The sequence below is a fragment of the Setaria italica genome, chromosome I, assembly GCF_000263155.2.
Source record: "Setaria italica strain Yugu1 chromosome I, Setaria_italica_v2.0, whole genome shotgun sequence".
NCBI lineage: Eukaryota > Viridiplantae > Streptophyta > Magnoliopsida > Poales > Poaceae > Setaria > Setaria italica.
Window position 1 is genome coordinate 25,229,069 of NC_028450.1, and position 25,575 is coordinate 25,254,643.

General features: G+C 49.3%; 1 protein-coding gene across 1 annotated transcript; it reads left to right on the forward strand.

Moving 5' to 3' along the window:
• Positions 1-806: 806 nt before the first annotated feature.
• Positions 807-2,309, forward strand: LOC101761919. The gene has a single exon (XM_012848522.3). The coding sequence runs from the start codon at positions 1,103-1,105 to the stop codon at positions 2,048-2,050; it is 948 nt and encodes a 315-aa protein (XP_012703976.1). The 5' UTR covers positions 807-1,102; the 3' UTR covers positions 2,051-2,309.
• The last annotated feature ends 23,266 nt before the right edge of the window (positions 2,310-25,575 follow it).

Here is a 25,575-nt window from a genome sequence, read left to right on the forward strand (position 1 = left end):
GGCTTTCTTTTTGTGGTGAACTGTGATTGGAAGTTGGTTACGGCCCGCGCAGCGCCAACAGCATTCTTTCTGGTAGTGGTAGGACAGAGGCCGTTCAGAGATGGCTCTGAAAGAGTAGGTTCTTTCCCCAAAGAACATGTTTCCACTCCAAAGGATCGTATGATTCTAGCAAGACTTGTACCCTACTGCTACTGTTTTATGAAACAAAATAGGAATTCGCAAAATGGAGGACCTCCGGGGTTCCAGATAGCCGAAGTCCAAAGTGACTTGGCGCCTTGTTTAGTTGCCTGATTTTGGGTGTCCAAAATCACTTCTGTAGCACTGTAGCACACTGTAGCGTTTCGTTTGTATTTACGAATTATTATCCAAATATTGACTAATTAGGCTCAAAAGATTCGACTCGCAAAGTACAATAAAACTATGCAATTAGTTTTTGATTTCGTCTATATTTAGTACTCCATGCATATACCGCAAGTTTGATGTGATGGAGAATCTTCTTTTTGAATAGTATCAAAGTTGGAAGTTTGGGGGAACTAACTCCCTGTATGTTGTACTATCTGTGATCAAGTTCTTCCTTGCTGCCCTCCCTATCGACTACCAGATTTTTTGTGCAGGCAATAAATCAGTGGTCCTCGAGGCCGGTAACGGGAACGCGTAGCTGTCTGACAGGAGGGAAACCGAGAAGTTGCCGCGCACCCTCCTCGGCGCCGTGGCGATCGACGAGCCAAGTTGTGGAGCTGCTTCGTTGGGCTGCTGACCCGTCCCGCTCGTTCTTACTAGTAGCTGCCCAGCAGCGTCCCCGTCTGGAGCAAATGCGCTGATGTACTCGTCCTTCCTTCCTCGAAGACTTCTTGCTTGCAGTCGTCCCCTGCCACCGCGTCATCGTGCCCGCCGCACCTTCTTAACCTCCCCAGCTGGCCACGTCCCCTCTTCGTCTCGATCTCGTCACACGCCACACCAGTGCACAACATCTTCTTCAGTTCTTCTCATTTCCTCTCTCCTCTTCCGTCTGCCGTCACGAAATAGTGCACACAGCTTCTTCTCAGTCCTCGCTTCGCTTTTGCTTGCGGGTGCCCAGTTCGCAGATCGCTGTTGATAATTAATGGAGCGCAGTCCGCGCCGGCGGCCGAAGCCGGCGGCGATCGACATCACCTGGGTGTCGTGCCGCGGCGTCAGGTCGTCGCTCCCGTTCCACACGCCCTGCCTCTACGTGTCCGTCTTCGTCGCCCCGTCGTCCGCCAGGGGCGTCCACGGCCACCGCCGGCCACACCGCGTCAAGACGCCCACGGACCGCGCCGGCGGCGTGAACCCCGAGTGGGACGCGCCCCTGCGGCTCTACCTCCCCGACGCCTCTTCGCCACCGGCTGACGAGGCGGAGCTGGCGGCGGGCAAGAACAGCAAGAAGGGCGACGGAGACGACGACGTCCTGCTGCTGCGGTTCGAGATCAAGGCGGAGGTGGCCGTCCTCGGGGACAAGCTCACCGCGTCCGCCGCGGTGCCGGTCCCGGGCCTCGTCGCCGACGGGTGCACGCGCCGCGTGTCGTACCAGCTTGCGGGACCCGACGGCAGGCAGCCCAACGGCGTCATCTCCTTCTCCTACGCCTTCCATGACAGCAGGAACGGCGGCGACGACGACGACGGCCACAGCAGCGACAGCGAGCCCGTCGCCACGCCGCCCTCACCCTGCCCCACGGAGTCGTCGTCGTCCACCAGTCCCCTCGCGCACCCACTGCCGCCTACCACCGCGGCGCCGCGGCTATACCCGGCGATCGAGTGGCCACCGGCGGAGCAAATAATCCCAATCTACCCACCGCCGGTGACGGCAGAAGCTGCGGTCACCAACTCGCGGTACTACCCTCCTCCAGTGGAGCCGGTTGCGGTGTACCCGCCGTCGGCAGGGACGGCGTGGTCCTGCAGCTTGTACCCGCCGGCTGGGGAGGCGGTGCCGGCCAGCGGTATGTACCCGACGGTGGACCTTGCTCCGGTGAGCTGCTATCCGCCGGCGGTGTACGGCGTGGAATGCGGGTATGCGGCGGCGCCGCCGGTGTGAGATGGTCGCTGCTTGTACGCGGGTTTCGTAGTTTGATGATTGACTGTTTCTTGGTGGTGCTGCCCTCCCGCCTCCGCGTTTTTACATGGTACGCGGATCCGGCGCGCGGCGTGTAGTTCTCGTGCCCTGCGGATGTACAGATGTAGAATCTGCTCCTGAATCTTGTACGCAAGTGCGCCCGTTCGGTGGTATTTTTTTATTCATAGTATTGTTAATATTTTAACTTCGGCAACGAAATACGGTTATCATCGTTGAGCTATATGCACGTATATTATCTTGCTCCGAGAAAATAGCCTGACGGGAAAGACAAACAATCCATACCTATTTCATCGGAATCTAATTTTCTGACTTACGTTTCGGATCCATGCATGGTGGTAAACAGAGAGAGAAAATTGCTCAGCTGCCACCTGAATTTGGTCGATTGCTCTGTTTAGCCTCCAAGCTTGCATCTTAACAAATGCATTGCCACCTAGCTCCCCGAGTGAAAGCAAACCGTACCGAGACTAGGTCATACAACAGCGCAAGTTTAGAGCCTATAATGTAATTTCTCCATTTCTGGTTTTATTATAAATAAATAAGGAATTCAATTAATTGGTTCTACCTCGGTATCAAAATATTTACCAGTATTAACTTTTAATCACGATGATTCGACCTTTCATCTTATTCAAAATATTATGTAAGTATCATTTTATTTTATTTATGATTATGAAAGATACTTTGAGCATAATTATCTTCTCATATATCTATAATATTTTTTTAAATAAGATGAATAGGAATAATCAAATGTTGTGAGGAAAAGTCACCAGCGATAAATTTTTCGTTAAGGAGGGAGTACATGCCCTCTAACAATAACAAATAAGAGCATGTCCACCTACCTACTAGGTTCTAGTCCTCGTTGGTTTACATTTGAGTGTTTTTTTTCTCCCAAATGAGAGACCGTGTGGTTCCTCTTGTAGTGTACACTGCACAGAAAAGTCACAAGTCCTGGTTCTACACCTAACATTGTGATAGCAACTAAAATAGAATTCAAAGTCAGTGGTAGGCCTTCCGAATTTTTGCTGGAGTACAGACAAGCAGTATACTCTATTGAAAGAGCAAACGGCAAATGGGGTCGATCAATCCTTCTGATTGAATGAAGGAGCATCGGAGGACCTGTGTGGAACACAAGATAAATGGACCTGTATGTATGCGGAGCTGTGTGATGGGCTATATACGCAGGCCACACATATTCGATTTTTTCTATTTTACGATTTTGCAGAAATAAATAGTCAAACGAAAAATTTGCAGAAATAGACCTATGCTGCTGTACGAAATGGCGGTAGGTCCGCTTCCGCCGGTTGGATCGGCGGTAGGAGGCCCGGAGCATTGCACATGCGTTTCTCGCCGTACGAAACGGCGGTAGCCTGCTTTAGGCATTTCGTATGGCAGTAGTTGGCCTTCCGCCGTTTCAAGTGGTGGCAGGCTCCCCCCGCCTGGTTTAGCCGGTGTCAGCGGGTTGTAGGATGCTATAGCCAGTTCAAATGGCTATAGCGGAGTTATATCGGGCTATAACTCTGTTTTAATTTTGATGAGTTAATTTTTGTGTAATTTTGTATGATATTTTTAGAAGTGAAATATTTAGTTCCATTGCAATATGTAACTTTGTAATTTGAGAGAGGTAGAGTGATTGAACGAAATAATTGAAAATGATTTAACTCCCGGCCATTAGATACATAACTGTTTCCAGCGAGACTACAATGGATCCAAACGAAATTACTAAACCAAGTGGCATGTTGCTAAACCTAGCATGGCATAGGTAATTGAAATAGCTGGGGAAAGAGCCATGTCTACTTCCTAGTAGAATGGGCTCTGCGAGGACTGCGACGGCCCAGCTCCATAGTAGCCAGCACCCCCAGAGGATGTTGGAGATAGGGGGCGATCCTTGTTGTGGTGGCAGGGGCACTTGCACCATGGATTAGTGCAAATTAAGTCACCTGTGATGTCAACCGCCCAAGGATTCGTGTCAACTTCGAACTGAAGATCCTCGACCTTACGCTCCAGATCAAATATCTTGCACTTCAGGTTGTGTATGTACTCCTAGGTTAGCTCAGGAAGTGGTGGATTGACCCACTTGGCGTAGTTAGCCTTGTCCTCCAAAGGGAACTCGTCGATGGGTGCCTCATACTCCGTTGGGCCAAACGAACCTAGACAAGTGATGGTTGGAATAGGAGCACCCCCTCCTCTTCCCCTCCTCCCACGACCTCTCCCTCTTGCGGATGCCATAATTCTTACTCGTGCTCACTGGCGTGGAAGGATATGGGAGTCTTACCTATGCTCAGTGGCATGGAAGGATTTAGGAGGGCGGGTTCAATATAGGGAGTGCTGAGATGAAGATGCGCTGCGGCCCCATGTGCTGAGTACACCGTCGTGTTCAATCATCCTGAGAAATGGTACATATAGCTTTTGCAGGTGTAGGGATGTAGGTGTAAGTGTGGAGTCCCATCCGCCTGAGAAGGCATCACGTTTAGAGTCCTTGCAGTCTATAGTGTAGCCTTTTCAGTGAGGGTTCACGTCAACAGTGTGTAGTGTAGGCTTTTCAGTGAGGGTTCATGTCAATAGTGGAAACCACTGTTTGAGTACTGTACTTGCCACAAAGTAGTGTAATTGGAATAGTGTGGAATCTCAGTACTGAGATGAAATGTTATAACAGTAGAAGCAATAGTACAAGCAATAGTACAATGGCATCTGAGGCGCCCAACATGACAAACCTAAAAGAGCACCTTCGCTAGGATAGAATGCCTTAGGTAATGTAAATCGGTGGAGGACAAGTAACGTTCTACTGGGTGAACCGGGAAAGTTTTTCCTTCCTCGCTATTTTGGAGGAAGATTCTGCCTCCTGCTGCTCCATCTTCTTCTGTCGTTCTTCTTCCTAGAGGAGCTACACCTGACGAGCTTCGAATTCTTCCTCCCGCCGTTTGAGTGCTGCCTCTTGAGCACCTAACTCCTCATGTTGTCTCTGCAGTTGATCCTCCTTGCCCTTCAAACGGATTTGTCATTGGCAGACGTGTCGTTCTTCCTCAAGCCGAGCAGCACGTGCCACATCTCAAGCTACTTCCATCCTTCCGTAGTATTGGGCTTTGGTCTCCAGCTGCACTGGCCAAAGGGGCACCCCCCTATAGGCCTAGCATCGATCCATTCCATGAATGTACATGCCTGCATGTACACTCATTATTAGTTAAAGGAACTGGTACATGTAGAAAACATATGTAAAATGTTTATGAATGGATGTACTGACCACGAAATTATCGTCAATGTCGAGACACTTGAAGTACCCACACTCCTTTTTCCCCTTGGGTCTGTCATTCTCGCATACCTACAACCACGCATGGAAGCCGCAGTGACATTTGGGGCGCTCATTCCATGGTGGAACCCCATTTCGCTCTTGCCTCCACAATGACATTTCTTAGAGGGAGACGCAACCTCACTGCAAATGGTGGATTCGGGTTGGGTAGTGTTAGCAGTGCGTTTGAATGTTGGCTAAACGTCTCATATATAGCACGCTACTGAGATGGTCGATGGACCATGTCAATAATGGCAAATGGAAAAGGACATGCATGGACATCATAGCCTACACCGGTCTAGCTATCAGTGTCTTTGCATCGGCCTACTTGGGAGAGGCGGGGCCTGACCTAGGTGAAGTGATGTCTCGACCAGATGAGCTTTGCCGAGAGGACCGAGAAGAGGGCAAGCACGTCTGCTTTCGTAGTAAATAGCTTACGGAGTACTGTACACTCTAGCGATTCAAGAGCCTGGGCATCATGGATGATTTTTTTGTTGCAAGCATCAAAATGTACACAACACACACTGGATAACATCGTAGCCTGCACCAGCCTACATAAGGTAAAGGAGGTCCTATGAACTAAATGTGTCCTCTTGAAATGAGGCTCACCGCGACCACGACCACGCCTCGCTGCCCGCTGCGCTACTCTAGTCTGGTACTGGTTGTACGTGAAGGGCTCTGGAGGGGCAACATCGTGAGGCGGACGTCCTGGTGCGGCCGCATGTGGTGTCACGAAGTCCTGGGTGGCGCCCTGTGTAGTAGGCATGGGGGCGTCCCCCAACTGCGAAGGACCAAGCTCGTCAGGGTTAGATCCGAAAAGATCGTCCACCCATGCCGAGCTCGACCTCTGTCCCTCCTCCTCGACGGAGTCCTCCGAAGCCCCTCCGCGGTTTTTGAACCCTATTATGCAACCAAGGAAATGTTATTGTATATTTTTTCCGTATTTAAAGTGGAATAGAAAGCACGTATTCACGATGCACCGAGGTGGTGTAGCTCTGTACCCGGTGGAGCTGAAGACGGCCCCGCTCCACTGTAAGCTCGGTACATCTACGGGGCTGTATTATGAAATTATAAGTTAGTACGAGGAATTGGACAACATTTTGTCAATGGAAAATGAGAAAGTAATGAACACGTACCTGCCAGGTCACGTACTGCAGAACAGTCGACGTGCCGGGAGGGGGGCATACCAACTCGGTGCTGGTGGGACAGTCGATGACGAACGAATGGGTGTCTGAGAAGACGTACCGGGCTCGTGAGTAGGAGCTAGAGAGGACGAACGGGGGTAGGCAGCCCGTGGTGGAAGCACGATGTCCGTGCGACCACCACGGTAGTTGACGGCCCTCAAGAACCTACTGCAGACGCCCAATGCCCTCCTGTACAGCACCTCGTGGTCCCTCGTAGTCATGTCATAAACGTGCTCGACGCCGTACCTCAATGCCGTCTCGACCTCTGCCATAACGTCATACTTTTGGCAAGGATAGAGTTCAAGTTAGGCGCACCACATGACGCAGTTTGAGTAAGAAATGATGCAGAAGCTTACCGCGACATCGAAGTTCACGTCCCTCAAATGCGGGGACATTTGTGTCACAGGCGTGGTCTCCGTCAGTGGCTGCCTTGAAACATACGTGACCCGCGCCCTGGTCCTCGGCAAGGACCACCACAGGTACGTTGCGAAAGCATCGTCGTCGTGTGGACGGTCCTCGTGCACCACCTCCTCTGAAGTGGCTGCCCACATCTCGATCCACGGAATCATCCTCAGACCCCACATGGTCGCAGGCCCACCACCACCCTGACGGGTCCACCTAACATAACCATCGTGCAACGGGTTAAAGCAACGAAAAATCTGTATTACAAGGAGAATGATTGGGTGGGGTGTACCTGTAAACGACGGACGGGACAACGTGAGTAAAAGGGACTGGGGAGTGCTGGTACTGGCCGAATTGCCTCATCACATGGTGCACTGCGTACTCGTCAACGTGGATGTCGTAGACTAGTGGTCTTGTCGTCATCCAGTACTCCATGTCCCGAAGGCACAACGAAGAGAGCCTAAGGGGGGCACGAGCGTGCACCTCCGCTGCAGTGTAAGGTCTCAATCTCACGTCGGTGTCGACAAGAGCGTCAAACTGACCAACGAAGTTAGGGTACGACTTCTTCATCTGCACCCCAACCCATGATCCCTACAAAAAATAAATTCATGAAAAGGTTCACTAATTGAAACATGAAAGCATGCATCATAGGAATTGAGTAATTGTAGGTGCAGTACCATACCTTCCTCAAGCACCACAACAACCCCATCGTGGGTTTGTCGACATCGTTGTGGTCGAAAGGCAGCTCCAAGTAGGGGGCCATGTCAATCCATGGCTGACCTATTGGGAAGCGCTTGTACGACCACAGCTGAAACAGCAACGGGCAGCCAATGAAGATGGGCTCCATCGAGTCTACCTTGCAGCACCCGTGCAAAGGCCCCTGTAGGTCGCCGCCAATACAACTGAACCCCAACTGTACTGCGGAACCTCGTCGAGCGAGGCCTCCGCAATGGCCCTCACGTAAGAAAGTAGGTGCTTAGGCACTGAGTTCCCCTGTGACGTGCACAACATGATGCACCCGAAGAGCCACAGTAGGTACGCCTCCAAGTGCTGCGCAACTGTGGCGTCGTCGGCGTCATCTCTCATGTACTCAGTCTGCACAACAATAAAAGTTAGTTGACAAATTGACAAAAGTTAGAGAAAATGATATGGAAAGTCAGGTAACTAAGTACTCACACTGAACTGCATGAGCCACTTCTTCGGGGGCCCGTGTTTCATGCTGAAGGTCCGGTATGGCTTGGCCCGATCATTCCACTGAACGTGGGCAAATCGGGTTAACAGCTCCTCACGCCAGCTAACTAGCACATCCACCACAGCAACGGCCCGCCCGGCACAAGGAAGCCCAAGTAGGAGGTGGAAAGTGTCGGGGCCATCTCATCCACTGTGAGGTGGAAAGTGTGCATCTCGGGCCACCAACGGTCCAGAAGAGCTGCTAGCAGTGACATGTCGAAGTGGAACCATGTCGACTTCTCCGCCCCCCGCGCGTCGACGTCTCCCTCAACCAACCTCGCTAGAGGGAGGAGGCCTGTAGCGCGTAACCTGTAGCATGCATACCATTTATTAGTTCAAACAACACAATGTTAGAACTTTCCATTTATTTAACTAAGTACGACATACCTCGGAATCCAACGGGTGTCGATCGGCATCGTCGAAAGCGGGACACGTGCCTGAAGTGTGCCTAGCCTCGCATCCCGTACGGCTGACATGAATGACCTGTGAAGGCCGTCCAAGATAGGGTCGAGCAACTCAGGGGTCTGATACCCCTCTGGAACCTCCTGCGCCATACCTGGAACACAAAAAATATAAGTACGCATCAAAAATAATAATAGAGGCAAAATGTAAATGAAATAAAATGCACTAGACATGAGATATTGCAAAGGCAGCGTAAATGAAATAGTACACGATATGCAAATATTACAATGTCTTACTACTACAACCTAGGTTACATTCCACAATCTAAGAAATATATGAGTCTCTCGACATACAACAAACATCACGAATGACGTTACATATGATAAGGTTTGCCTAAGTTACGAGTTCACAAACATACAACACAACGACTTCACAAACATAAAACACAATGAGTACGAAAACATCCAAGACATGAATCACAGAAGCCTGTCATTGTTGCTACGTGCACGATGACCTCGACCATGCACTGCAGCATTTGCATCACCGTTTAAAGGTCCAGCTTGGCTACTCCCGCCTCCATATGCTGTTGTAGGGCAGTTCTTGTAGGTGTGACCAACTTCATGGCACTTGGAGCAGAGGCGAACATCAGGACTGGCTTCAGATTGATCCATATTGTTTCGGATGCGTCTTTTGTTGCGTCGCCCGACCCCTTGAAACATTTCTGGATCAAGGTTAGGAATGTAGCTTGCGGCATTACGAGGATTGTTTATGAAGTTTCCTAGTAAATGAAATCCATAAATCTCATTCCTCCAAGTGTGCCATATAATTTCCTTCAGGAAGTAACGTGGCACGAACCGACGAGGCTGAAGTCTCCCTACCTCGATGCATGCAGCAATGACATGGGTGCAAGGCCTGTGCAGCAACCTTGGCTTCTGGCAAGAGCAAACACACCCTTCATTGCTGATGATGCACTCCTGTGTGTGTTTCTCGCGTCTCTCCCCAATCGACCTTTGTCCCTGCAAACAACCTCGAACCATCTTTCCACACCTCTAACTTCATTGACACGATGCTTATGAGCCTTCTTAATCGCCTCCTCCATGTACTCTGTCATCTTGTACCTATAAATTTGGTGATTATCGCGCATTAAGTTATCGGCGATATGGTACCTTTCCTTGAAATACTTCATGGTGTGGTATAGGAAGAATTCCACGATACCAACAAGGGGCAGGCCTCGAACACCGCGCAGGACCCAGTTGTAAACCTCAGCTAGGTTTGTAGTCATTATTCCCCATTGAGCACCTCCCTCGTCATAAAGTAATGCCCACTTTTCCTTCGACTCATGCTCAATCCACTATGAGAAGCGCTTGATGGACCTTCCCCATCTTTGCCTGACATTCGAACCATCGAGTCTGATGTCCTCCAGAGACACAGGGAGGTCGGCCTCGCTGTTTAACAGCCTCTTGCCTAGATCTTCGGATTGTTTTCTTTGTAAGCTCATCAAGTTTTCTTCCACAGCAGGTTGAATTTTCCTCTCTTGATTCTAGCTGTATAGCCGCTTGAACATTTTCATAAGGGACTTGTTCTTGAATTGACTATGGAAGTTTGCACCCATATGCCTGATGCACCACCTACTCTTTGAGTCCGGCCATATCGGCACCCTGAAATGCTGCACACTTCCATTCTATAGGTCTTCGATTGCTTGTAGAATTCCTTTATGCCGATCATGAATTAGACAGACACCCTCCACGTCCTTCACAATTATCTGCTTCATCCTCTCTAGGAACCAATACTAGCTATCTCCAGACTCCTCCACAAAAGTGATCGCCAGCGGTAACACCTGATTGTTACCGTCGGACCCAACAGCTGTCAAGATTGTGCCTTTATACCTTCCAGTCAGAAATGTGCCATCAATGTAAATAACTGTACGACATCGCTGAAAAGCCTCAATGCAAGGACCCAAGGCATGGATTGACCGCTGTAGAACCTGTTTGCCTAGAAACTGAGCACATGGATAGGCTTTCAGGTCGTAGTAACTTCCTGGGTTCCTCTGGCATATGGTGTGAAATAGGAGAGAGAGGTTGTCATACGATGCTTTGTACATACCCCACTTCATCTCCAGCGCCTTCTGCTTGGCTCGGTAGATTTTGTTGTAACTAATCTTGTACTTGAACTTGTCCTCTATGGTACAAACAATCGACGGATTCGAAGCTGGGATTCTCCCTTATCTGAGGATACATGTATTGAGCAACAAAATCAGTAGTGAGATTACGGTGTGTTCCTTCTAATTCATCCAGAAAACATTGGTCAACCACTCTAGTCACCTCCCAGTAATCCTTCCACTTCCCCTTGTATGCGTGCACCCTAAAGGGGCAATTGCTGCTCACACAGCACAGATCATACACCGTCGGGTTACTCTTCACCACCTTAAACTGACGCTGCAAAGATAAAGTGGACCATCGCTTCACAGCTGCCTTCACCTCATCCCCACTGGTGTACATAGCACACACGCAAACTTCATTCTCCCTGTACTCCCAAGGGATATTTTTCCCTACATTGACCAGTAGGGCGGAATGGTCATAAGTTGACCAGTTCCGTGGGACAGGGTAAGTATCTTCCACATCCGATGAGTCATCATTCATGGCACCATTTTCCTCTTATTCCTTCCCTCTCCACCTGCTCAACTAACTCAGGCATGTCTTCCCCCTCATCAGCCTCCCCATTTCGCTCATGGGTTGCATCATCATCCTCTGCATCTCCCTCTTCTGCCCGCTCTTCATTAACTTCTTCATTTTGCCCATCAGTACTCTCCACAGCTTTCTCGGCTTCAACTTCAGCACCTCCCACATCTTCTTTCATCTGACTGCTAGACCCAGCCTTTGTGAACACTTGAACATACCATATGAGCGGTAAACCGCGCTTCGTGCAACCTTTTACATAAACCGAGTAGTTTAGGTTCCTTCAAGCGGGATCAGCTTCCAAAAGTTTATGTCAGGCCGTCTTCTCACTACAGCCCTAACAGACACACCCACTTGATCTCTATCAATACCGAAATCCTTACAAAACCACCTGCATATGCCTCCCCAAGTCCTCTCTCTTGCTCTTGGTAAATACTTGTAGAAAGACTGAAATGCACTCAAATCTATCCCTTCTGGACCATATCTAACCTCCCCCAGACTATAGAACACTTGGAAATATAAACTTTCCGACATGCCTGCCAATACACACGACACGAACAGTGCAAGTTACTCTTAATAACTAAAATCAGTTAACACGAACGACACCTACATTTCAATATACGGTCCAACCTAACGAACTAATTCATTTCATTTTAGCAAGTCAATATACATGATACTATCATAGGTACAAAATATTACTACATTAATGTAACACTAAACAAAGGGTCAATATACGTGACAAGAACAAAAGTTCTGACTAAATCTAATAATTCCAACTACCCCTGAACCAATTACATCTTGAATACCTATACATAGTTGTTGACGCCAGATTTTGACACGAGTAAAATCGGCGTTAGAAGAGGGAGAAATTAGAAGATGCGGCGAGACACAGAGGCGACGACTGGAAATCAGCCGATTAGTGCTACAGTCGAGGATCGGCCGATTGGTGCTACAGTCGAGGATCGGCCGATTGACCTTTGGAGCTTCGGCTCGCCCGACCTCTGAGATTTGGGATCGGATGCGCCCGACCCTCCAAGGGAGGATCAATCGGCGGATTTAAGGATCTCTGCCTCACCCGACCTTAGGTCCCAGGGTCGGAGTAGTCAGAGCCCTCGACATGTGGGTCCTAATCGGTTGTCCCTTGCCGATAAGGTGAATAGAAATCGGCCGATTAGGAGGCTGGAATAATTGGGCCGATGTGGGCCTAAAGAGGATTATGAAGATTAAGAGGGAATCAACCCATGAAGAGCGTGATAATCTACCTAGTACGAATCGTACTTGTAAATATTCGTTTTCTGTTTAAATTTAGGGATAGAGTTCTAGTCGGATGAGAAGTCGTTTGTAACAGGCTATAAATAGCCACCCCTGTAGATCTGTAATCATCATCAACTCAATACAACAAACTACTATTTCCTCGTACTTACTTTCAAGCCGGCGACTTCGCCAATACTTTCCTTTTTTTCGAGTTCGTACGGGTTGGCAGGGCTGCATCAACTTGATCTCCGGTCGATCTTGTAAGTTCCGCTTATCGAGTAATTTCTAAGCTTTAACTTCGGGCGCATCGCTGTCGTTTCGTTTAGATTTATTCACCAGTTATCGATATTTACTAGAATTCTAGGTTTTACCTGTCGTTCTGGTTTTATCACTAGTTACCCAGCTAGGAATCGGCAATTTCGGCTTTTCTTGCATTTCGTCATTTAATCTGTTTATTTTACGCATAGCCGATTAGATCTGTTCTTAGTGTTGCTACTGTAGCGTTGTTTAGGTTACTTTAGTGGTTTTCTTTATTGACGTTGCTTGGTAATCGGTCGCATTATAACCGATTTCCTTATTTCAGCAAATCGGTCAATCCGCTGATAAGCTTTCTCGAGATCGGAACTTTAGCCGATTGCAACCTCTGGGATTTGACACATTTCTCTCCTTGCCAATCAACAGGTCAGATTGGCTGGCACGCCGCGCGAACCGCACCAGGGCGATCACCCGAACAGGAGCTAAGCAGATTCTCATGGGTCGTGTGTCCGACGCTGGGGATTCGATCAGTCGATTTCTAGCGCCAACACACTTTTGGCACGCCCAGTGGGACCAGTACAACCGCCACTATGTCGAAAGCGGCTGAAGTCTCGGAAGATAACGTCATCGAAGTGACAGAAGCAGACCTCAGGGATGACCAGAGGGAAGAATTGGAGAAGCAGATGGCATACTACCAGAAGGCATGTTTGCATTCCTTCAGTCGCACCAGGAGCGGAGAAACTGTCAAAAAGACTCCGTTTCCAACTCCCCGCCAGATCACAATCACCGAGGACTCGGACAAGATATCCGAGATGGTTCAACAATCTGTCTATCAAGCTTTCATCGATCAATCCCCGGTGATTTCTAATACGGTATATAATGCCGTCATCAGCTCTTTAGCTAGCGGCGTATCTCAAGGGTACCAGGGGCCGGCATATGCTCCACCAATTACGACTCCGAACAAGAGTTATTCAAATGCACCTTATTCGGCTTCTCAGCCGACCCAAATTCCAGTTGGAGGTTCTGGCGCTTCCTCATCATCGATCCCTATGGGGTCTAATGGCGCGCAACATCTCCAGCCGCGTCCCATTCAGTTGTCCTCCGCGCAGTTTCCTCCTTTGAATCCAGCGCCTTGGGGGGCACCATCAGTGACGGCCGCCCAGGATCAACCGGCCAGCCATGGAAGTCCTCAACTCCAGGCGTCTTTCCAGGCGGCCGTTAGGCCAGTCATGCCACAGTATCAACATGTCACGCCGGAGATGAGCAGGGCGGCAAAAACAATGGAAGTACTTCGGGGCTTTGCGCCGCTCGTGCTGTATGACGAAGCGGGCGACTCATTCAGACAGCCGACCCTGACTACGCAGCCGGCTATGACACATCAGACACCGCACGCTTTCACCCATCATCAAGTCATCCCGCCGCCAGTATACCAGCACGTACCAGTTCCCCAGCCCACGGTACACCAGCAACAGCCAGACTGGACAGCGCGCATAGCAGAGGTGATTCAAGAGCAATTCGGTTTAAAACCGAAGGTACAGACCTACACGTACAAGACACCATACCCGCCTACATACGACTTGCTGCCGTTTCCCCATCGGTATAAAGTTCCTGATTTCACTAAGTTTTTGGGACTGGACGACACCTCAACTGTGGAACACGTGAACAGATTCATCATCCAATGCGGGGAAGCAGCGGCGCAGGATGCTCTACGGGTGCGCCTTTTCTCGTCATCTCTATCTGGGTCAGCCTTTCAGTGGTTCACTACATTACTGCCCAACTCGATAATTATGTGGGCTGATCTGGAAAGGCAGTTTCACAAATACTTCTACGTCGGGATACATGAAATGAAGCTGTCCGATTTAACCAGCCTCAGGCAGAGAAGCGACGAGCCGATATCCTCATATGTCCAGAGGTTCAGGGAGATCAGGAATAAGTGCTATTCCCTGGCCCTGACTGATGCACAATTGGCCGATATAGCCTTCCAAGGTCTCCTACCTCATATCAAAGAAAAATACGCCTCACAGGAGTTTGAGAGCTTAAGCCAAATCGTCCACCGATTGTCTGGTCAAGAAATTCGCCCTTTTGATCCACGGAGGAACTTCCAGAAGAAGGTGACATACTTAGAAGAGGTCGAAACCGAAGAAGACACAGAGATCGCCCTTGCAAAATGGGTTAAAGGGAAGAAGCCGATATCGTGTCCGTTCAGAAAGAAGGAGCCGGAAACGTTCGGATTCGACACATCAAAAGCCGATAAAATCTTCGACCTCCTCCTCCAGGAAGGACAGATCAAGCTCTCGCCGTACCATAAGATTCCGTCTGCCGAACAACTGAAGAAGATGAAATATTGTAAGTGGCATAACGCTACCTCCCATGATACAAATGAATGCAAAATCTTCCGGCAGCAGATACAGTCGGCCATCGAGCAAGGCAGACTCAAATTTGAAGTTCCAACGAAACTAGCCAAGCCGATGAAGATCGACCAGCACCCGTTCCCCACCAACATGGTTGATACAGGGAGAAATTCACTCCAAACCAAGGTACTAACGTCCGAATCGGCTAAGCAAAGTGGCGCCATGGACCCCAGAAATCAAGCAGTTCCCGAAGACGTCAAGGGAAAACGGCGGATGGAGGATGATGACGACGGAGTGGGAGAACCACGTAAGCCCATTACTTCCCAATTTCTACTCAATAAATATCAACGGCAACATGAACGCACGAGATCCCGGGAAGAGGCGATGCGGTGACATGAAGATCACTGGCGATGTCCGTTCTTCATCCACTGTTGGGAAAGCAACCTCAGGTTGCCATCGGCCGATAATTGCCCTGAGTGCAACGGCTCGTATCGTAACAATCGGCCGTTCAGAAGGTCTCGCTCCAGAGATGGAAAACCAGAGCCGATCAGCAGGAACTGGCGCGACCAAGAAGACCAGCGCCCTCCAGTACGTGATCGGCTGGGGGGCAGAAGTGACCGATATGACCGGTCGGAAGGCAGGCGCGAGCGGAATGATAGGCCAGGGGGCAGATTTGATCGACATGAACGGCCAGAAAACAAGGTTTGCATCCACGATCGACTTGAAGAGATGGCCGATGCTCAGGTATCAGACGAGAGTCCTTTAGGACGCGAACCAGAATGGGAACGCGCCAGGCCACAGACCAAACCAGTGAACCTTAGGTGGTGCCCTGATGGACTGACCAAGTCTCAAAAAAGAAGAATCCAACGTCTCCGCCAGTGGGAACAGCAGGAAGAAGAACAACGGCATACGACGGATGAGAAAAACGGCAGGTCTCAGGTCTGGCGCCCCAAAAGAGGCGACAGGGGAGACGACAAATCGGCAGCTGACATCGGCATGGTTTTCATACTGCCGATGGAGTTCATGACTCCCGCCGACCGACAGAACATGTCGGCAATAGAAGAGCAGATGGCACAATTGGCTTTGGAACCAATGACAGCCACATTCGAGAAGCCCGAAGATGACAAATGACAACACCTGAAGGCGTTGTTTCTTAAAGGGCATGTCAACGGCCGACCCATCACCAGATTACTGGTAGACGGAGGAGCTGCAGTTAACATCATGCCATACGCCATGTTCCAGAAGCTAGGGAAGAGCGATGACGACCTGACCAGGATGGATATGATCCTCAAAGACTTCGAAGGCAACGTATCCCCCGCTCGCGGTGCACTCTGCGTCGACCTCACCATCGGCAGTAAGACCCTTCCTACTACTTTCTTTATCATTAATGGCAAAGGGTCCTACAACATGCTACTCGGCCGAGACTGGATACATGCAAATTGCTGCATCCCGTCTACAATGAACCAATGCCTCGTGCAATGGGTCGGCGACAATATCGAGGTGGTCACCGCCGATTCCGCATACAGCGTCGCGGCAGCCGACACGCAGCAGTGGAGCTGCGAGAATGTCAAGTGCATATCCGGAAGAATATGGGACACTGATTTCTTGAAGGTGTCCGATTTTGGCCTGCAGCCGATCCGAGCAGTCGGCTCCGAAGACTCAGACTAAATGGATCAGTTCGCCCGAGAAGATGGGAAGCTGGGACACGGATTCACGTCGGCCGATTCATTAGAAATGATAGACTTAGGTGATGGCACCAAACCAAGGCCGACATATATTAGTGCAAATTTGGATCCGGAATATAAATGTAAATTGACAAATTTATTAAGGGAATTTAAGGATTGCTTTGCTTGGGAATACCGTGAGATGCCCAGATTAGACCGATCTATTGTCGAGCATCGGTTACCCATAAAGCCGGGGTATCGGCCGTATCAACAGCCTGCATGGCGGTGTAATCCTAAAATCCTACCAAACATAAAAGCCGAAATAACGCGGCTAATCGAAGCAAAATTTATTCGGCAATGCCGTTATGCCGAGTGGATCTCCAACATTGTTCCAGTATACAAGAAAAACGGAAAGCTACGCGTATGCGTCGATTTCAGGAACCTCAATCAGGCTACACCAATGGACGGATACCCCATGCCGACGGCTGATGTGCTGATAGATGCCGCCGCAGGACACAAGGTTATTAGTTTCATGGATCGAAACGCTGGGTACAATCAGATACTAATGGCCGAAGAGGACATATCAAAAACGGCCTTCAGATGCCCGGGTCACCTTGGTTTATTCGAATGGGTGGTAATGACTTTCGGTTTGAAGAACGCCGGCGCTACATATCAGAGGGCCATGAATTACATATTTCACAAACTTATTGGCATATTGGTAGAAATTTACATCGACGACGTCGTAGTAAAGTCAAAAGGACACCAGGAGCACCTGGCCGATTTGCGATAGGTACTGGAATGCACGAAGAAACATGGGCTGAAGATGAACCCGAATAAGTGTGCCTTCGGTGTATCCGCCGGACAATTCTTAGGATTCATGGTGCATGAGCGGGGAATAGAAATCAACCGGAAGACCATAGCGGCCATCAATAAAGTCGTGGCCCCGCAAAATAAAACTGAGTTGCAATCTCTAATCGGCAAGGTGAATTTCATCAGAAGATTCATATCTAATCTGTCTGGGCGTATCCAAGCCTTCACACCATTATTAAAGTTGAAGTCCGACCAGGAGTTCATATGGGGAGAAGAGCAACGCAAGGCATTAGAAGATATCAAGCAGTACTTGGTCTCACCACCAGTATTGGTCCCACCTCAAACTAGTAAGCCGTTTAAACTATATTTATCAGCCGATGAACGAGCTATCGGGTCGGCTCTGGTCCAGGAGTTCGAGGGAAAAGAACAGGTAATTTATTATGTCAGTAGAAGACTTCTGGACGCCGAAACAAGGTATCCTCCAGTAGAGCGGTTGTGCCTATACCTTTACTTCTCATGCACCAAACTCAGGCACTATTTGCTGTCGGTAGAATGTGTGGTCGTATGCAAAGACGACGTGGTGAAATACATGCTGTCGTTGCCGATTTTGAAAGGACGAATCGGAAAATGGATCTTAGCTTTGTCAGAATTTGATCTTCGATATGAATCGGCAAAGGCCCTTAAGGGACAAGTCATGGCCGATTTCGTTGCCCAACACTATGGACCAGAGGCTACCTTCGTGGAACCAGTACCTTGGACCTTATACTTTGATGGATCGTCATGTGGGGCCGGATCAGGAATCGACATCGTCCTCATATCGCCTCAGGGGTCAAGCTATGATTTCTCTCTGCTGATAGAAGCATCGGCCACTAACAATCAAGCAGAGTACCGAGCTGTGCTGAAGGGGTTACAATTATTAAGGGAAGTCAAGGCTAATTCTGTCAAAATTTTCGGGGATTCCATGCTTATAGTGGATCAATTAACAGGGAGATCCGAATGCAAGGACGATGTGTTAAGGATTTATTACGAAGATTGCCTGCAGCTTCTGAAAGAATTCAAGTCTGCGGTTATTGAGCACATCCCAAGGAATCACAACGAGGATGCCAACAAGCTCGCCCAACATGCATCTGGGTATCGGCCGATTCAAGGCGCTATGGCTCTAGAGCTCGCGGCCGATGACTGGCGAAAAGAGATCGCCGATTACCTAAAAGATCCATCTAAGAAAGTGGATCGGTGGGTACGATTTCATGCTACTAAATACGTGTTACTAGAAGACGACTTGTTCTACCAAACAATTGATGGCGTCCTACTCAAGTGTCTAGGAACGGAGGAGGCGAAGACTCTGATGGGAGAAATCCACGAAGGAGTGTGTGGAGCCCACCAGTCGGCACATAAGATGAAATGGATGATTAGGAATAATGGGTACTACTGGCCGACGATCATCGAAGATTGCTTCAAATATTATAAAGGATGCCAAGATTGTCAGAAATACAGGAATGTACAACGTGCGCCCGCATCGGCCATGAATCCCATTATCAAACCATGGCCGTTCAGAGGGTGGGGAATAGACTTCATCGGCCAAATCTATCCTCCGTCAAGCAAAGGGCACAAGTTCATTCTGGTAGCCACAGATTATTTCACCAAGTGGGTGGAGGCGATTCCGCTAAAGGCCGTAACATCGGCCGTTATGGTTGACTTCGTAAGAGACCATATCGTCTACCGTTTCGGCATTCCCCAGACCATCACGACCGATCAAGGAACGATGTTTACATCAGGAGAATTCGAGGAGTTCACGGCCCATATGGGGATCAAATTGTTAAACTCCTCCCCGTACTATGCCCAAGCTAATGGCCAGGCCGAATCTTCCAACAAAGGGATAATTAAGTTAATCAAGAGGAAGATAGAGGAGCAGCCGAAAAAATGGCATTTATGTCTGACCGAAGCCCTATGGGCATACAGGATGGCTTGCCACGGGGCCACCAAGATGTCTCCTTATTAGCTGGTGTACGGTCACGAGGTGGTACTACCATGGGAATTGAGGATAGGGTCGAGACGCACCTCACTCCAGGATCAGTTGGCGGCCGATGACTACTCCTCACTCATGAAAACGGAACTTGATGACTTGGCCAGCCAACGATTGAGAGCTTTAATAAGTATCGAAGAAAACAAGAAGAAAGTGGCCGGATGGTATGATAAGAAGGTCAAAGTCAAGCAGTTCTCTCCAGGAGACCTGGTATGGAAGTTAGTGCTGCCGATCGGGTCAAAAGATCCTAAATTCGGTAAGTGGTCCCCTACGTGGGAAGGGCCGTATAAAATCGGCCGATATGCTCCAGGAAACGTTTATATTCTAGAAACGATCGAAGGAGAAGAGTTTACTAGGGCTTTGAACGGAAGGTACTTGAAAAGGTACTACCCTAGTATATGGGTCAGAGCATAAGGATCAACCATGATGAGCAAACACACAGCCGATACAAAAAGAATCGCCTAAAGAGAAAACATAATCGTCCAAATCGGCCGATATATTATTCGGTACGGACGATGAGTTACACGGCCGATGCGGTACAAGTCGCTTTTAGAACAAAAAATAATTAACCACGCCTCTTCTTAAGCTCTCTCTCAACCCGACCTAGTTCTATCAGAAGGCGTATGTGCCGTTCTTCTATCTCTTTCATTGCGGCTTCCTCTTCAACTTGACGGGGAAGAGGATGACTTTGGTCCATTGCCGGACGTGATGTTCCTACCGCTGCATCTTCAAGGGCAATTTGACAAGGAAGCGTGTGACTTCTGTCTGCTTGAGGTCGCCTGTGGTCATTGCCATCAAGGAAGTCCCAGATCCGTCGGACGTCGGCGGGAACGTGCTCCTTGAGTTCTTCACGATGAGCCCTGATTAGATCCTTGTCTTCTGGTGACAATGGTTCGTCAGAGTACACGAGCCCGATGACCCGTTCGAGTTCAGGGCTAAGGCGCCGCGGCTGGGAAAAGCAACAATATATATAGCCGCCGAAGATGTGATTCTTTTCAGGAGAATTAAACTGAGAAAGAGGACGATGGCAAATCTCTTACCTGATTAACAGAGGAAAAGGAAGAGGATGAAGAAGACATGACTGCAAAGCGCACCGACGGGAACAAGTCTGGGAAGATAGGGTCGAGTTAAACGAGTGCTCTCAAAATGGAACCGAAGCCGGTATTTATAAGCGAAGAAAGTGTGGATGTTTGGTAAGACACGTCCCATCAGAAGTAAAAAGGGTAGTAAATAAGGGGGCGCCGCGAAGGACGGTCAAAGGAGGTATTAATGTTCGTACAAGACTACCAGTGCTTTTACAGGTCACCCAGAAGGGCGTTGATAGTTGCGATCGCTTGGCGCCGGATCTGATCGGCCGAGTCCAGAACCCGTTGGTCATCCTCTGCCGATCCTGGGACTTCTGATATGTGGCGGTGGAGTTTGAGGGCTTCGTGAGCTAGATGCTGCCTCTCCCATTTCAGATCGGCGATGACGGAAGGGAGTTCCTGAAGCCTCTTCTCTTCGGTGGTTATTTCTTTGGTCACTTGCTCCATCTCCTTGGCAAGTTCTGCTCTTCGGTGTTTGAGGCGATCTATCATGCCAACAATTCCAGGGTGAGAATCTTCCAGAAAGTGGATCCGTTGATGCACCTCTTGGGCTTGACGTTTGTACAGATCTTCTTCTTCACGAGTCTTGGTCAGCTTGGCGCGATCGGCCATATGACGCAGGACCCTAAAGACCGGAATCCTCATTGACTCGATATACGCAGCCGGCGCCAAGGCCTCTTCCGCCTCTTCTGGTACTCGCCCGCTGACGTCACCAAAAAGCTGCCGAATCGGCGAGGCATCCTCTACCAATCGGCCGATGTCCTCTTGAAGAAGGGATCGTATGCCTGCAAGCTTGGCACGGACGTCATCAGGAACGGAGCTCAGAGTAACCTGATGGGAGGCGACCTCCTCATCATCGGAGAGGGTGACCGCGAACGAGAAAAGGCTATTGTTGGGGGTGTCCTGCTCCTGGAAATTAGTAAATCAAAAATAAAACAAGTCAGCCGATGGTGATAGCAAATCGGCCAATTAAGGGTGGGAAATCTCTTACCTCCTTAAAACGGATTTCTTCAAACTGCGTTTGAGAGACCGTTACCCTCGATTCAGGGGCTGGTACCATTGATTCGTCAGAAGAAGAAGACTCCACAATGATTGGCGCTCTACTCGGGCCAGCTTCTCGAAAGATGACCAATGGTTGATTAGGCGGGACGCTTAGCGTGTCGGTGACCTATGTCAAAAATTGAATAAGCGCATCATCCGAATACTAGGAGAATGGGTTGAAGGGTAGTATACCTCGGCAGATGGAAGCGTTGGTGTTTTATCGACTGCTTGGGTTACTACCGATTGCTGGGGGTTCACGAAGGTGATTTGTGCAGTCTAATATAAGAGGAGTCAGTATAGAGATGGCAATCGAGAAGATCGGACAACAAGTTTACCTGCATGGCCTCCACCAGTAATGACGCAGCGGCTGCTCCGGCTTCCGTGACAACTTGAATGTCTACTTCTCCAGCAGTTGGAAGGGGCGGCACGGTCGAAGTATCTGCCGATGTAATCATAGGAGAATTGGCCGATTCTATGCGAGCACGTACTCGGCGACTGGTCTTCTTGACAACCTTCTTCTACGCCTGCTTCGCTCGACCGGCAATAACATCCACGGAAGGGGCATGATAGCCGATAAGGGGGAAGGTGGTGTATGGGTAACGGTCCTCTATCGGCCGGCCACTCCGACTGCATTTTGGGGGAACGCGGTTTTCAGAAGCCAACAGCAGGAGTTAGTATATATGTTAACAAACATTAAGAGGAAACAAAAATCGGCCAGGGAAAAGAAGAATACCTCGGCATTCGGATCGATGTTGGCTGGATCTAGGAAGTTGCAGTATGTCGATGCAGAAATACAGAATAGGTACTGTTTCCATTCAGCCCACCATAGCTTGAATGGCTGAACAGCGAAAGGGGCTACTATCCATTCATTCAGATCTATGGTACTGGAGTCTGGGATCCGATCTCGCAGCCGATTATAGTCAAGACCCGTAGTGAGTTCATCTCTAAACTTTGCTCGGCCGGTGAAGTACGCCTGAATCGGCAATTGACCCATGCCGAATTGCCGTGCTGCAACGGAGGGGTTGTAGAATTCATAAGTAGGAGCATCCTTCCCCGAGAAGAAGTTGGCCGGTAAGATTCCTGGTTTAATTAATTCATTTGTGAGGTCCTCATCGAATCAGCCAGTAGTCGAGTCAAAGCAGGAAGGGAGCTCGAAGATTGGGTCATTCCTCTGATAAGGGAACCAGCTTGTTGCGTCTTCACTGAAGCCATTATAAAAACACCTGAAGTATTCGGCCACCTTGGTAGCAGAATACGAGCAACCAGAAAAGGCCGATGCTGCTTCGCCGAAAGATGTACATCGGCGTCGGACAGTGGGATTCTCTGCCGATTCAATATTGGGGAATGTCATGTGCTCCACTCGCTGCTGAGAAATCTTGCTCATGTACAGGTTAAGCCATAAGTTGATAAACCACCAGAGCCCGTCGGGGTTTCCAATCGGCTCCCCTTGGGATAATTTAATGCCGATTTGGTGAAGCATGTGATAGGCTGCCCCCAGTAGATGCTTTCCAAGGGGAACAGAGGCCCCTGACGATAATGCCTCGGCCAGAGCTTGAGTGTTGGTGGACGGACCAGCTACCCTCCCCCAGAAGAAGTGCTTCTCGAGCCACATCATCAGGAAAGCCGTGTGCTCTCTGTTCTCGACTGATCCGGCCCTTTTGTTGCATATGATGAATCCCTTCCATCCACCGATTCCCCTTGTGTTCAGCCGATGGGATGTCGTGGCCAAAAGGCGAAAAGGGGTGTCCGGGGAGGAAATGTCAAGGCCGGCCAGCAAAACCACATCGGCCAAGGTGGGTGTCATGGGTCCGTGCCCAAAGAGGAATGCATTGAGGGCATCGGACCAGAAGTAGGAGGCTGCCATCACTAGTGGCTCGTTCCTTTCCATTTGGGACAAGGATAGATCGATGCAGTGGCTGATTTTACGCTCATCCCATTGGACCCTCTTAGAGGCGGCTATCCGCTGGTACCATTCCCTCCAGCCGGGGGTTTCATTCGGCCATGACCTGAAAGTTCCCGACCACTGATCTAGGTCCATAGTTGATTGCTTAAAAGGGATCCTATGGGTTTCCAAATTGATTAGGTCGGTTGGATCTGGGTTTCCCATGGGACCAAGGCAGATAAGGCCAGGAGTTTCTGTAAGGCGAATGGTAATGCGATGCCTAACCGTCTAAAAAAGGAAAAAGGGGGTACAGAAGTAAGAATAGATCTAAAGTAAATGCATTACTGTTAAGGAAAGTTTCGGTAATGACCTCCGGGATGAAGCTCATCGTAATCGGCGGGATCGCCGGAGGAGCTACATATGATGAAGCCGTCAGTGGTATTTCGGTTGAAGCCCCAGCTTCCACTGATGGAGTTTCTTCTCCCGTCGATGGAGCCGCCGCCATTGCCGCTGGAACCTCCGCCGGTGGGGCCATTTCCGGAGCTTCGGGCGTTGGTGAAGTGCCTGAAGGTGCCGCCATTGGAGGAGTAGGAAGGAATGTGGATGGAAAAAGGCGCCGGGAAACTGGAGGACTAAGGAAAGCGCCGGAGGGAGAAGAAGGCCTGTGCGCTGGGGAAGAAAGACGTGAGCTCGTAAGAGAAGTACGGGACGTGCTGATATTTAAAGGAGGTCTGAGAAGGGGTAAAAGTGGAATTTTTACCGCGCCGGCGTTTTGATTTTTTCGGGAGGAGTGGTTGTCGTGGGCGCCCGTTTTGAAAAGATTGCAATCATCAGGTTGGAGACCGCGAAACGGAAGGATATTTTCATTGCGCTTGTTTCGGAAAGGAAGTTGAAAAGAATTTCGAAGTAAAGACTATGTTTTACTCCGAAACTGGGGGGCATGTGTTGACGCCAGATTTTGACACGAGTAAAATCGGCGTTAGAAGAGGAAGAAATTAGAAGATGCGGCGAGACACAGAGGCGACGACTGGAAATCGGCCGATTAGTGCTACAGTCGAGGATCGGCCGATTGGTGCTACAGTCGAGGATCGGCCGATTGACCTTTGGAGCTTCGGCTCGCCCGACCTCTGAGATTTGGGATCGGATGCGCCCGACCCTCCAAGGGAGGATCAATCAGCCGATTTAAGGATCTCCACCTCGCCCGACCTTAGGTCCCAGGGTCGGAGTAGTCAGAGCCCTCGACATGTGGGTCCTAATCGGTTGTCCCTTGCCGATAAGGTGAATAGAAATCGGCCGATTAGGAGGCTGGAATAATTGGGCCGATGTGGGCCTAAAGAGGATTATGAAGATTAAGAGGGAATCAGCCCATGAAGAGCGTGATAATCTACCTAGTACGAATCGTACTTGTAAATATTCGTTTTCTGTTTAAATTTAGGGATAGAATTCTAGTCGGATGAGAAGTTGTTTGTAACAGGCTATAAATAGCCACCCCTGTAGATCTGTAATCATCATCAACTCAATATAACAAACTACTATCCTCGTACTTACTTTCAAGCCGGCGACTTCGCCAATACTTTCCTTTTTTACGAGTTCGTACGGGTTGGTAGGGCTGCATCAACTTGATCTCCGGTCGATCTTGTAAGTTCCGCTTATCGAGTAATTTCTAAGCTTTAACTTCGGGTGCATTGCTGTCATTTCGTTTAGATTTATTCACCAGTTATCGATATTTACTAGAATTCTAGGTTTTACCTGTCGTTCTGGTTTTATCACTAGTTACCCAGCTAGGAATCGGCAATTTCGACTTTTCTTGCATTTCGTCATTTAATCTATTTATTTTACGCATAGCCGATTAGATCTGTTCCTAGTGTTGCTACTGTAGCGTTGTTTAGGTTACTTTAGTGGTTTTCTTTATTGACGTTGCTTGGTAATCGGTCGCATTATAGCCGAT